At 57.5% G+C, this 13181-nt stretch overlaps 1 protein-coding gene across 2 annotated transcripts; it reads right to left on the minus strand.

The window, feature by feature from the left end:
- Positions 1-785: 785 nt before the first annotated feature.
- POLR3H (RNA polymerase III subunit H) lies at positions 786-12996 on the minus strand. 2 transcript variants are annotated; one of them, XM_070599556.1, is made up of 7 exons: positions 12677-12996; positions 12278-12408; positions 9843-9939; positions 4375-4461; positions 3780-3843; positions 2157-2358; positions 786-1111 (listed from the first exon to the last, which is right to left on the minus strand). In XM_070599556.1, the coding sequence occupies exons 2-7, from the start codon at positions 12386-12388 to the stop codon at positions 1058-1060; spliced, it is 615 nt and encodes a 204-aa protein (XP_070455657.1). In that variant the 5' UTR covers positions 12389-12408; positions 12677-12996; the 3' UTR covers positions 786-1057. The 2 variants fall into 2 exon arrangements, with proteins under 2 accessions (XP_070455657.1, XP_070455658.1); XM_070599557.1 differs by having other exon boundaries at positions 12502-12695.
- Between the last annotated feature and the right edge of the window lie 185 nt (positions 12997-13181).

Consider the following 13181-nt stretch of genomic DNA (forward strand, 5'->3'; position numbering starts at 1 on the left):
CTCCAAACACCCTAAGGGTGGGCACAGCCCCTTACAGGCCACCCTGTCCCAAGTCACAGCTGCTCTGTGATGTGCACCATCCCCTGCCCCTCAGCATGAGGCGGTGGCAGGCACTGTCCTGTAGTGACATCTGCTGGCATTACCCAGGCCTCCATGCTCTGGGGCCCTGTGTGAGCTGAAAAAGGTCGGGACTGGAGGCAGGCTCCACAGAAGCCCCTTCCCCTTTCCCAGGACAGGACTTGCCTGACAGAACATGGCATCCGGTGGGTGCTGCAAACAAATGCCTTGGTCCCACAGAAACGCGTGAAGGGGCAGGAGGAAGCTGGCAGAGCCTTTCTGCTGACTCAACAATGGGGTGCCTGCCCTCATGCCAGGAGCTGACCCACAGGGTATTTCTTGTACAGCCAAGCTCTGAGAGTGACAGCTGGCCCCAGGCTTCCTGCTGTACTGCTAGGAGGGATGACACAGCTGGTCACCAGCCCTCACCTCCGGCCAGCAAAGCCCACTGCCTCCATTTTCCTGATGGAGCTGGCTTGGCCGAGTCCAGCGCCCCCAACCTTCCACACGCTGGTGGGAAGGAAGGCGGCTGTCCCTTAAAGGTCACTCTTACCAGCAACTGGCAGCTACCCCAGGCCAGCCTCTTCCTCTGTTACTTTATGGAGCCACCAAGCTCAGCCAGCCCAGATCTCAACCCCTAAGTTCTGCCATTAAAGGGGGGTCATCATCTCCAGAAGTGATTTGGGGTGAGGAAAGACAGCTGTCCCAGCTATGGCAACTCAGTGACCTTGGATCTTTGAGACAAGGGTAGCTCCTCCCCAACTGACCCTGCCATTGTTTATTAAAGGTCTTTGCTGTCACTGAGAGGCACAAGTCCATGGGGACTGTGGGAGTTCAGGGGTAGCTCCAGGAGGAGGAGCAGGGCCAGGACAGTGGGGGAGGGATAATCTGGCAGGGCACAGACTTGACTCCTCAGCATCTCCAGAAGCTGCTGCTGTCTTCACGGCCAGTTGCACCACCTTCTTGAGGGCTGGGCAGGGTCCACGGTCAGGCCCCAGGGCTAGCTGCTGGTCCACCAGGAGAGAAGGCCCAGGCCCGGCTCACTGATGGATCCCTGCCGGGGGAGAGAACAGGCACAGTTCAGCCACCTGCAGAGCGTAAGCCAACTCGGACAGGAGGCAGACGGGGCCCTTCCTTCTGGGCACCCAGCAGGCCCAACCGAGGCAAAGGGAAGGGTGGGGCACACACCAGCCCAGAGGCTTTGGGGAAAACCAGGAGCCACACCAGTGTTCCCAGCTGGCAGATGGGCGCACACAGCCCACCCTCCCGTCTTGCTCCAACCTCTCCTGAGGCCTGTAAGGAAAGCACTGGTTTTCTGAGGGCACAGCCCCTGGCCCCAAGACCTCAGCGGGCTCAGGTACCCTTCCTTGCCTCCAGGCCTGCCCAGACACAGGCACCGGCAAGCCAGTCCTACACATGGCCTCCTTAGCTGCCACAAAGGCCTAGTGACCCTGAGCCCCAGCCTCTACATGCAGAAGTGATGCCCCGGGCAACCAATTTCTGACAAAGCACAGCTGCCCTAAAAGCAAACAACTGGGGCCCACATTACCCCAGTAAACTCTGCTAGTAGCCCCTGAAACCCTACTTTCATCATGTGTCATTGTCTGGCTTCATGAGGATAAGAGACAAAAGGAACCCAAGTTAGACCTGGCCAGCCACAGCATCCCTGCCGCCTCAGGCCCATGCCCTGAGGGTCACCCCCCTGCAGCCCCCCTTGCTCTCAGGGCTTTGACTCAGTCCCAAGCCCGTTCCTTGGTTTCCTACTCCCTCAGCCCCATTTATCAGTGGCCTTGTCATCCACATGGGGCTCTGTCCCTTTTGCAGCCAGGAGTCTGACTCACCCACCCTCCCCAACAGCCATGGCAGCTTCATCACCTCACTCCAAGGATCACTGCCCCAGCCTAGAGAAACCGAGGCTCCCCAGGGAGAAGCAACCACCCAAGACCACACAACGGGGAGCTGCACCCTGACCCACTGGGGGGCGGTCTAGGAGCGGAACCCCAAGTCAACACCCAGGGAAGCAGCTCCGTGCCGCTCCACTGCTGGGCTCTCCCACGACAGTTCCCCATGGTCTGGGCAGCAGCATCAGGCCGTCTCACCACAAGCGTGTACGGAGCCTCCTTCTTTGGCAGCTCCTCACTGGAAGAGGTGGCCTCGGCCGAGCTGGGCCCGGTGGGGGACGTGTCTACAAAGCTCTCGTCTACCACCCGGAAGCGGATCTCCTCGCCGGTGTCCATGTACAGGTCATGTGCTCCTTCCTCTGTCTCGTACTCCCACACCCACACCTGCTCGGTGTCATCGCTGGGTGGGGCCCAGGGTCAAGGCAACAACCAGGCCACAGGGGAGCCCCTGAGGGTGGGGGGGTCCTCCCACAGCCCCCATCCCCAGGAAAATCAGTCCCAGGTTGAGACCACTTTGGCTGGGAAGTCACAGGAAGAGCAGGCCCAGCCCCATGTGTAAGAGGCGAGGCGGGCAGGGCCCGTGCCCCACAGTGAGGAGCAGGAGCTCCGGTGCCAGGACCCAGGCTGGGAACAGGGGCCCCCAGCCAGGCACCCACATGCGTCCTCAGCACATCAGAGCAGGAAGGGGGCTCGAGAGTGGAGCACAAGTTCCGCCTCTCAAGACAGAATGACCAGGGCCTTTTGCTGCCCAGGGTCCCCACCCTGCTGGGTATCCTCTCAGAGGCCCACTGCCAAGTTCAGACCTCTGGTCAGACCCACCAGCTGTGACCCGGGGCCAGGCCCAAGCTCTCAGGGTCCCCATCTGTAAAACAGGGCTGTGGCGAGACGATGATAAAACAGCACCCGGGACAGTGGTTCCCACAGGACCCAGTCGGCCTCAGTGCCAGCTACAGCCGTCCAATGCTCTCTGCACAGTGTGATTCCACACCCTTTCCATCCACCCCTCGTGGCACTGACCAGCAGGCGGCATGCGGACTTTCCCAGTTTTCAAGAGGACGGTGGTAGGATAGGTCACTTGCCCAGACACCCACAGCCAGCAAGAGGACCAGCAGGTTTTCTGACAAATTCTAGAATCACACGCAGACCCTGCCCCAGGCCCCGCACGGGCCCAGCGGAGCTGTCTGCCAAACTAGCTGGACCGCCCCTTGGCTCCCCGAAGTCTGCGGGAGCCACGCTGCCCGCTAGTGGCCGCCTCGCCCGTGGGTCCTGCCTCTCTCCTCTGTGCCAGGTCCTGTGCTGGGCACTGCAGGTCCAGTCATGACAGGACGGGGTCCTCCCGTGAGCAGTCTCAGTGAGGACCCACAGAAACAGACAACTCCAGTGCAGCCAGCTGAGGGCTAGGATGGGGACAAGGGAGAGCTCAGCAGTGGGAAACTACCCGCCAGGGCCCACACAGTCAAGCTCTCAAATGCTGGCCTGTGCTTCCATTTGCCCATCAGGGAGGAGGGGCGGGAGCCAGTCAGGGAAACCTCTCAAGGGAGGCGATCTTTAAGATGATTCCTGCAGGGACAACCTAAGCAGAGTGAACTGGAAGCGAACAGTACCCCGCCTACAGGGCACGAACAACACACCAGAGCCTGACAGCCCAGACAGAGACACGGGTGGGAGGACGCCATGGCCAGCGCAGGACGCACAGGCAGGAGGGGTGGGCACAGAGGCCAGCAGCATCGGACCAGAGGGCAGGGCCACCCCAAGGAGTGGGGACTGTCCTATGGGGAGGCCTGCGCTCCTCCATGACCCACTTTAATGGTGTGAGGATACAACTTGGCTGGCTGCTGCAGCGACTCCGGGGGGATGAGAATGTCATCGAAGAATCCTAGAGAGACTGGAAAAAACAAAGATGACAGCATGGGATGGGGGCTCACAGCGGACAGTTAAACGAGGGGTCTGGACACCCGCCAGGCAAGCCCCTTACCCTGTGCTGCCCATGGGGCAGGTGTCACCATGGAAATCTGGGTGCCTCCCCCACCTCAGAGCCCCACATCTCTGCCTGTGCCACTCACACAGCCGGAGCAGCCACCAAAACCTGAGGTGGACACCACACACGGCAGTGACCAGTGGGTGCCGAAGACGCCGGGTCACTTCCAGCAGCTCCAGCGCCCACCCTGGGGTCCTGAGCTGCGGCCTCCAGTGAAGCCCACAGCTGGCTGATGTCCTCCCTGTTACACGAACGCGGAAGGGGGCCGAGTATTCCCCTCACTCACAAGCTTCTCTGGCACCACGAGGAGCTTCTGCTTCTGTATCTGACCCGTCTCCTGACCACGCGGCCCAGCACAGAAGCTAATGGGAGGCCGGCCTGGCCACCTGCCCGCAACGCGCTCCCAGGCCTCGTCTGGGGAGGCAGGGCCGCCATTACCGTGCACTCCCTCCGGGCTGCAGCCTTTGATCTTTCCGATGAGAATCTCGTCCAGGAACGGATGGAACACCACGTAACGAAAGTGCACTGGAAATGGAGAAGGCACGTCAGTGACGAGCAGGCACACGAGGAATGGCTGCTCTGACCTTCACACGCCAGCACACTGACCCAGAGGCCCCCTGGCTGCTCCAGGAGCCTGCCCTGCTGTTCACCGAGTCCCCCTGCAGGCCTAGACCCATCAGCTGAGCTGGAGGGACCCTCACCCCGTCCCCTGCAAGACCATAGCTCGGGCCCCATAAGAGGCCAGCAGTGGGGCCCTGGAACTGGAGGGTGGCTCCCAAATCCATCAGAAAAGTCAGGGGCCGGCTCTGTGGCCGAGTGGTTAAGTTCGCACGTTCTGCTGCGGCGGCCCAGGGTTCGGATCCTGGGCATGGACATGGCACTGCTGGTCAGGCCACACTGAGGCGGCATCCCACATTCCACAACTAGAAGGACGTGCAGCTAAGATATACAACTGTGTACAGGAGGGATTTGGGGAGATAAAAGCAGAAAAGAAAAAAAAAAAAAAGATTGGCAACAGTTGTTAGCCCAGGTGCCAATCTTAGGGGGGGGCAAAAAAAAAGGAAAAGTCACAGCTGAGTTCAGATTCTGGCCCACTGATGACTCCAACATCAATTCCAACCTTCCTCCGGGTTCCCTCCTTTAAATTCCAAAAAGGGCAGAAGCAACTGGCAAAGGGAGCCAGGTTTGGAAACAAGTCCCTGACTCGTGCCGACTGGCGGAGTTTGCCCCGGGCAGAGCTCTGACCTGGAACAGGGTGCTACAAATGCCCTGAAATTAAGGTGGGGGGAGGCAGAGCCGGTAACCCAGCAAAAATGCCTCCAGGGGTTCTCAGGCCCTGCCCTAGGTGGTCCCCACTCACCAGACCTCAAGGTAAACATCAGGTAGGGCCTGTGCCCACATCACAGACTCTGACCCCAGAGCCTGGCAGAAGCCATCACCTCATCACTCCTGCCTCTTGCTTAGAGCCCCGAAGGGGATGTCCACCTCTGGTCTGAACACCGCCAGGGCTAGAAAATGACCATGAGGCTTCCCCCTGCTGGTCGCCAAGTGCCCAGCATGATCCGCCTGTGTCAGCTGTCATGCTTCCCCACTGTAAGGATGAGGGAGCGGCTTAGAGGCTGCGTAACCTGCTCACAGCCACACAGCTCTTCTGCCCTGTTGTGCGATAAGGAGACTCCAAGTCTTTCTGGACCACCAGACAGAGCCATGGGGTTGAATCTGCCTTCCTCAAACAGGTTTAATCCCCAAACAAAGGCTTCTGCCACCAGTACCCTCAGCTACCTAGTCTGCCAGCCTTGCCCCAAGGACAGCAGAGCCCACCTGGCCCCCAGCTCCCTGCCAGGCTGCTTCCCCGTGAAAGGAGAGGGGGCAATTGGTGGCCTCTCCCTCCCTGTGAGGATGGAAAACCCCTGTCCCCCATATGACCCGACATCAGTTCAGTTTAATAAAGTCCCAGGAGCCTCCACCGGGGCTGGGCCAGGTTTGATTTGGGCACTGGGCTTCCGAGGGCAGGACACACATGATCCTGCGCCCAGGGAGCTCCAGCCTGGAACCACCACATCCAAAAGGAAATGGTGAGCAACCCAAGTGTCATTGACAGATGAGCAGATAAACAAAATGTCATATATCCCAACAAGGGAATATTATTCAGCCCCAAAAAGGAATGAAGTACTGATTTATGTGACAACATGGATGAACTTTGAAAACATTATGCTCAGTGAAAGAAACCAGACACAAAAGGCCACATATTATATGATTCTATTTATATGAAATGTCCAGAACAGGCAAATCCTGAGACTGAGAGCAAAGCAGCGGCTGCCAGGGGCTGGGTGGAGCGGGGAATGAGTGACTGCTAATGGGCTTTCTTTTTGGGGTGATGAAAATGTTCTGGAATGGGATAGTGGTGGTGGTTGCACAGCTCTGTGGATATACTAAAAGCCACTGAAGTGCATGCTTTAAAGGGCGACTAGTACTGTATGCGAATTACATCACAACTGAAAAGCAAAAAGGAGGCCACAGAGCAGCTGGAGGGCCGGTCAGGACAGCACCGTGTTGGGGCCACCTCCCAGGAGCCCCACCTGAAGTCCTGCGGATGTTTAACCTGCAGATGGGAAGCCTGGAGAGTCAAAAAGGATGAGGCTGAAGGACGAGCAAGAAAACGAAAGACCTCAGGGTCAGCCCCGTGGCCAAGTGGTTGAAGTTCCGTGTGCTCCTACTTCACTGTGGCCATGCTGTAGAGGCGTCCCACATACAAAGTGGAGGAGGATTAGCATAGCTATTAGCTCAGGGCTAATCTTCCTCAAGCAAAATAAATAAACAAGTAACAGGAAGACCTGCTCCTAGTTGGAGGCGTCAGCAAAATTTGTGGCAGGATAAGGAGCACTGCCTCCAGACACAGTGGGTTTCTACAAAGGACAGATACCATATGATGCCACTAATTCGGAGTCACAGAGGGAAAGTAGAGGGGGGCGGGGCCAGGGCCTGGGGGGAGGAAGAGAGCAAGTTAGTGTCCAGTGGGTACAGTTTCTGTTTGGGAAGAGAAAAAGTTCTGGAGAGGGAGGGTGACGGTTGCACAGCAATGTGAACGTACTTAATGCCCCTGGACTGCACACTTCAAAACAGTTCAAGTGGTAAATTTTATGTTGTATTCATTTTATCACACTTAAAAAAAAATAGCAAAGAACAAAGCAAACGTTGGGCACGGAGACAGGCTGCTCCGGAGCTCAGAGCAGGCCCCCATCCAGCCCGGGGCGGGGGTGGCGGGCGGGTCGATGGGGGCTTCTCAGGGGAGGCCAGGTCCAGCCGGCCGGGAGGGCACGGGGAACGTGGGGCTGGTGCCAGCAAAAGTGCTCTAGGTGACAAGGGGTAAGGTGGCCAATTGGGGCCAGCATCACAAATCACAAAGGCCAACATGGCGAGAGCACGTACTGCATGCGAGGCGCCAGACCAAAGGCTTTGTGTGGTTTTCCTCGTTTACGCCTCACCATCATTTTATGAGGTAGGTACTATCATTGCACGATTTTCCCGGATGTGGAACCTGAGTCTTAGGGAGGGAAAGCAATCTGGCTTGGGCAGAAGCAGAAGGAAGGAGGCAACCGGCAAAGGAATAATCCTCAAAGCAAAGGCAAGGGCAGGTGCTGAGCCCCTCCCTCAGCACCCCCTTGGCCACAGCCCTGGGGGGTGGGGCTGGGAGAGAGGGGGAACCCTGAAGCGGGGCCATGGACCCCCTCCACACAGCGACAGCTCGCCCGGCACGGTGCGCCACGGGCCATGAGGAGCGTTACAGCTGCAGGTGTTATCCCACTTTACAGACAAGGAAACTGAGGCGAGACAGGTAGAGCTACCTACCCAAGGTCCCCATCCGGGGGTCCAGAGCCAGAATTCAAAGCCGGGTCCATGTGACGTGTGTCACCCAGTGCTCTGATGCTTGCACCTTGTTCCCAAGAACTCAGGGGACCCGGCTGAGCGGAGGTGGGCGACAATGGAAACCAACAGTGAAGTCTTAAAACAAGTGGAAGAAACAACCAAATGAATGGACAGAACTTCCTCAAATTTACCTTTTTTCTCCTAGGTTTATTTTTGAAGATTTATTTATTTTTCCTTTTTTCTCCCCAAAGCCCCCCAGTTGTTTATTATTAGTTGTGGGCCCTTCTAGTTGTGGCATGTGGGACGCCGCCTCAGTGTGGCCTGATGAGCGGTGCCATGTCCATGCCCAGGATCCGAACTAGTGAAACCCTGGGCCGCCGAAGTGGAGCACACGAACTTAACCACTCAGCCACTCTCCCAGTTTTTTTGGAAGTTCTGGTACCTCTCACCACTTGTCTCCTGGACAACCAAGGCCCTGTCCGAAGGCCGAGACCAGGCTCAGCTCGACGGACGGCGTCCTACTCTGTAAGCAGAGGCCCTCGTGGGCTGGTTTCCACATCCACGTCTTAGGTTTCTGCTCGTGAAACTGCTCCCCGTCCGTACAAACAGCCTGTTTCTCAGGGCTCTCTGCAGAGCACAAGAGCATCCATGGGAACTAATGAAGTCTCTGGATTCCCGGATAGGGACACCAGGCACTTGACACCTCTGTGCCAAGAGGCTGCCCGGGATGGGCTAGGGCAAGGCTCCTCCAACGTGGCCTTGCGTAAGACTCTCCTGGCTCCTTGTTAAAACACAGTCTGCGGGGCCCCACCCCGAGTGTGCCAGAGTGACTGGCAGGTCTGGAGAGGCGAGCGAGTGCTTAGCTGGTGGCAGGCCACGGGTCTACACTGACTAGCCCAGAACCACCCCAGCGGCCCCCTTGCCCTCTGCTTCGGATCTGGCTGGCTCCAGGCAGGAGAGGGAAGAAGGTCCCACGCCCTCTACTCCTCCTCCTTCCAGGTCCGCTCACCAGCCCTCCCCTTCTGGGGTGCACACCCCTTTGCAAAGTGACCACAGTTCCTCTCATCAAGTGGCAGAGCCTCTTCTCCAGCTCCTGACTCTGGCCTCGGCAGTGCGACCTGCTTTGGCCAAGGGGATATAAGCAGAGGCTTGAGAGCCACTCGCGCTCTGGCGCCCGGCTGCACTTGGGGGCCCAGGTGCCCCGTCTAGCTGACTGAAAGGTGAGACCATCTGGAGCAGAGACAAGCCATCCCAGCTGAGGCCCCAACCAACCAGTCTGCCAACCACCAGACGTGTGAGGCCACCCTACACCTTCCAGCTCTGGCCAAGCCAGCCCAGAAGAACCCCACCTTGCTGACCCACAGAATCAGGAGAAACAATCCAAATCGATGAGCCACCGAGCACTCACAATGTGCCAAGGCCCTGTCCTAAGAGCTTGGCACATATTGACTTATAATCCTCACAACAGTCCTGTCATGTAAGACCTGCTAACCGCATTTTACAGGCGAGGAAACAGAGGCACAGAGAGGTTACGTATTCTCCTCAGGACACACAGCAAATAAGTGGCAGAGGCCTCACTTTTAACCATTATGTCCTAGTGCCCCTCAAAGCCCCCAACCCCCAACCAGCCTCCTCCCCAGGAAGGGCAGCTGCGCTCCCCTCTGTTCTCTACACTTCTAACCTAGCAATGATCACTCCAAGTGTCTTCGACTATCTGGCCATCCTCCTCATCAGACTGAGCAGCCTGAGGGCCAGGCAGAGCACGGCTTAGTAACAGACAAGACCAAACGGGGCTCAGACACACAGCCACAATCTGAGAGCCGGAGAGGCCTTGAGAACCACCTTGTCCGCCTCCCGTTTCTTAGAGATAGGAAACCGGGACCAGAGAAGGGGAGGTTCTGCCCATCGTGCCCATCTGCCAGTCGGTTCCTGGCAGAGCCGGGACTAGGCCCCAGGCCTCCCAACCCTCAGACCAGGACTCCCACCACTGAAAACCGAGCCCCAAGAGACCCAATGCCCCAGGAGGAGAGGGCACCCACCTTTGGTGTGTGATGCGCCATCCCCCGGGAACACGTAGGCATCCTCCAGCTTGGTGATGTCGAACAGACAGATGCAGAGTCCCACGTTGTACACGACCTGTGTGCGTCCGTGTACACACACACAGTGACCCTGGGGCCCAGCTCCCAGGCATCTCTCCTGACGCCCTCAGCACCACAGGGCATGTCCGACTATCCCTGCTCTATGGCGGGAAGCAAGTTGGGGCACTGCCTGAGGTGACCACGGGAAAGGAACCCCGGAAGGATGTGGAGCTCTGGGAAGCAGGGCCTTTGGTGACAAGGCAGATCCAGGTTATGCCAGCTCCACCACTCACTGTGCGACCTCCAAGGTCACTTCTCTGAGCCTCAGTTTCCCCATGTGCAAAAATGGACACACCAGGCCGCAGGGTTGTTAAATAAAGAGGGAGAATGGGTGTGAAGCCCCTATGCCAGCACCTGGCTCACATGCTGGAAACAGTAATAATCACCGATCAAGGATCACTAGTATTACTAGTATGGATCAGCGGTAGGGGAAGCCCTGGTTAAACCGACACTTTCCAACGGCCCCAGTGCCCTGCTGGAGCCCACAGCTCAGTGAGCGCCAGAACCACAGCTAATCGCCATTCTGCTCACAAAGTCTCAGACACACAGATGTGGCCACAGGGACCGAGGCTGGCAGAGGGACACATGGCCAAGGCCCTAAGACTGGGCAGAGAACATCGCATGCCCCATCCCCACGCCGTGGTGCTCCAAACGGCTGGCTACTTGGTGTCTGCTTATCTGCCACCAGCGTCATCACCTCCGAATTAGAGACCTCGAAGGACTGTTCAAGGATGAGCAAGAAGCTCAGGGAACTCAGAGTCCTGGCCAGACCTCCCTGTGATGAGGCACAGTCCGGCGGGCCTTGGAAGCACAAAGAGATCTGTGCCCTTGGCTGGACCTTGGGCCTCTTCTGTGCAGCCTCCTCTCAAATGACTCGGTGACTCAAACACAGAAAGACTTGTCTAACAGTTCACTGAAGGACCTGTGCCCCAAAGGAACTGCACTCCCTTCTTAGACTTTTCACACCTTCTCTCTCCACGATGTTCACCCTTCGTCCCCCCAGAGACCCCCTGACCTTCTACCTAACAAAGTAACCAGAAGCCATCCACTAAGGACTCCATGAGTTCTCTCCACCAACTCTCCTGATCTGGACACCCTCCTTCTGTGACCTCAGCTTGTATGGAAAGGACTTGCCTCCTGCCGGCTCCTTCTCAGCCTATCACCTCCTGCTGTTTACGGATGAAGACCACTACCCCCATGAAGTCCTGCAGGCCCTGTGAGGCCTGGCTCCCACCACCTTTCCAGCCTGCCCTCCTCTCCCTCCTTCTGCCCAGGCCACACCAGCCTCCTCCACGTCATAATGGTGTAACAGTCCCTTCTGCCACAGGGCCTTTGCACATGCTGTTTCCTCTGCCTGCACAGCTCTTCTCTCTGCCCAGCCCCCACCATCTCCCCAAAATGAATTCCCTAGTTAGATTTTCTTCACCATCAGATCTCAGCTGAAGCACAAGTGCCACCTCTCTAACAAAGCCACTTGTCTCACTCACTGTGGGTGAAGTTCCTTCATTCCACAAGCTTGTGAACACCTGTCCTTCATAGCATTTACCTCAGCTTGTCATCACACACAGCTGTGGGACCCTCTCATTCACATCTGCTTTCCCTACCACACTACAGGGCAGAATCTTGTCTGTTTCATCCACTCAATCAACAGACAATGATGGATCATCTACTCTGTGCCAGGCTCGGCTAAATATGGGGAAGAAGACAAACAAAGGTCCCTGCCCTCACGCAGAGGAAAGAGAAAAACAGTAACCAAATAAACAAATAAGAAAATAGAGTGTATATGTGCTAAGAAGGAAAGAGTGATATGACAGAGTAACTGAGGAGGCAGGCTAACTACAGAAAAGGCCGGGGGAAGGCCTCAGACGAGCTGGCAAGAGGGTGTGCAGGCCTGGCCCGTAGAGGGTGCACATATATTTTTTTGCAGGTACGAATGGATAAGCCTCCTGTTGGTTAACTCTAAACTACCATCTATCTTCACGAAAACAACACATGGTTGGACAGCAATTTTTATTTCCATTTTACAAATGGAAACTGAGGCCCAGAGTGGGTAAACGACTTGCCCAAGATTGCAAAGTAATTTGCAAGTGTAGAACCTAGCACTTTCCAGTTACGACGGCCTTTTCCAAACCCAACTTCTCTTAGATTCCCTCCAACACCCTTGTGGGTAAGGACTACCCCCATCCCATGCACGAGTGAAGAAACCGAGTTCTGAGATGTTAAGCTACTTGCCCAAGGCCAAGGCTTGGCACGACCAAGGCCAGGCCTGCAGCGGGCGGGTGGGCATATCGGGCCCTCCCGCGCCAAGGCCTTCCCGCCCCCCGTGAGCCCAGCACCTTGTTGGCCAACTTCTTGTTCAGCTCCTCGGCAATGGAGTCGTTGAGCTTCCTCTCAAACTGCCACGGGGGGATCCGCACGGTGTCCACCATCTCCACGAGGACGAACATCGCGGCCTGCGCTGGGGGCTCTGGGAACGGGAGGGTAGGTCACGCACCGGGGCCTGGGGCGGTGAGGATCCCCGGGCCCCCTCCGTCCCGTCCCAATCGCTGAGACCCCCGACCCCAGGCCGGTAGCGGAGCCTCATGGTAGTGCCTGGAGTACTCCGTGCGCAGCACGCTCGGCTACCGCAAACCGAGGAAACTGAGGCTCAGCAAGCGGGCTCAGCACCAGGATCGCCATCCAGCAAGCGGGCGAGCGGCCCCGCCCGCCACGCGCCACGCGCCGCCGCCACTCACCGCGCGCCTACACGCAGCCGCCGGTTACCAGACTTTCCCCGAGATTACGAATCCGGTCGCTTCCGGAGAACCGACCAATAAGAAGCCTCTGCCCGCCCTCCAACAAGGGGTGGGGCTGCCCATAGGCTCGTGGCGGAACCAGGTGGGCGGGGCCCTGGTGGGCGGGGCCTCCCCTTCCGCCCGCGAGGAGCGGTCAACCCTGGGACGACGCTTTCCGGTTGCTAGGCGACCTCGGAGCAATCCGGTCATCTCTCGCCTGGCGTGTGATATCCTCTTGTTGCTGGTCTCAGGCCGTCATGTGCCCCGCAGCCAGAGTGATCCTTTCAAAACACAAACACAATCTGCTTAGACCCTTCAGTGCTCTGGAGACGGGGAGAATTGACTGGAAAGGGGCAGGCGGGACATTTCTGGGGTGATAGAAATGTTCTGCGTCTTCTTAGACAGTTGTATACCATTTTCAAAACTCCTTGAATTCAACACTTAAGATCTTTGCATTTGCATCTCA

This window comes from Equus przewalskii, chromosome 29 (assembly GCF_037783145.1).
Source record: "Equus przewalskii isolate Varuska chromosome 29, EquPr2, whole genome shotgun sequence".
NCBI lineage: Eukaryota > Metazoa > Chordata > Mammalia > Perissodactyla > Equidae > Equus > Equus przewalskii.

Bases quoted from the DNA above. Each gene is read 5' to 3' on its own strand.
- POLR3H (XM_070599556.1), bottom strand. From the start codon at position 12,388: ATGTTCGTCCTCGTGGAGATGGTGGACACCGTGCGGATCCCCCCGTGG. The intron at 9,940-12,277 runs GTGCTGGGCTCA...GGACGCACACAG, and splicing joins ACAAGAAGTTGGCCAACAAG to GTCGTGTACAACGTGGGACT. The intron at 4,462-9,842 runs GTGGGTGCCCTC...CTCCATTTCCAG, and splicing joins TGGCGCATCACACACCAAAG to TGCACTTTCGTTACGTGGTG.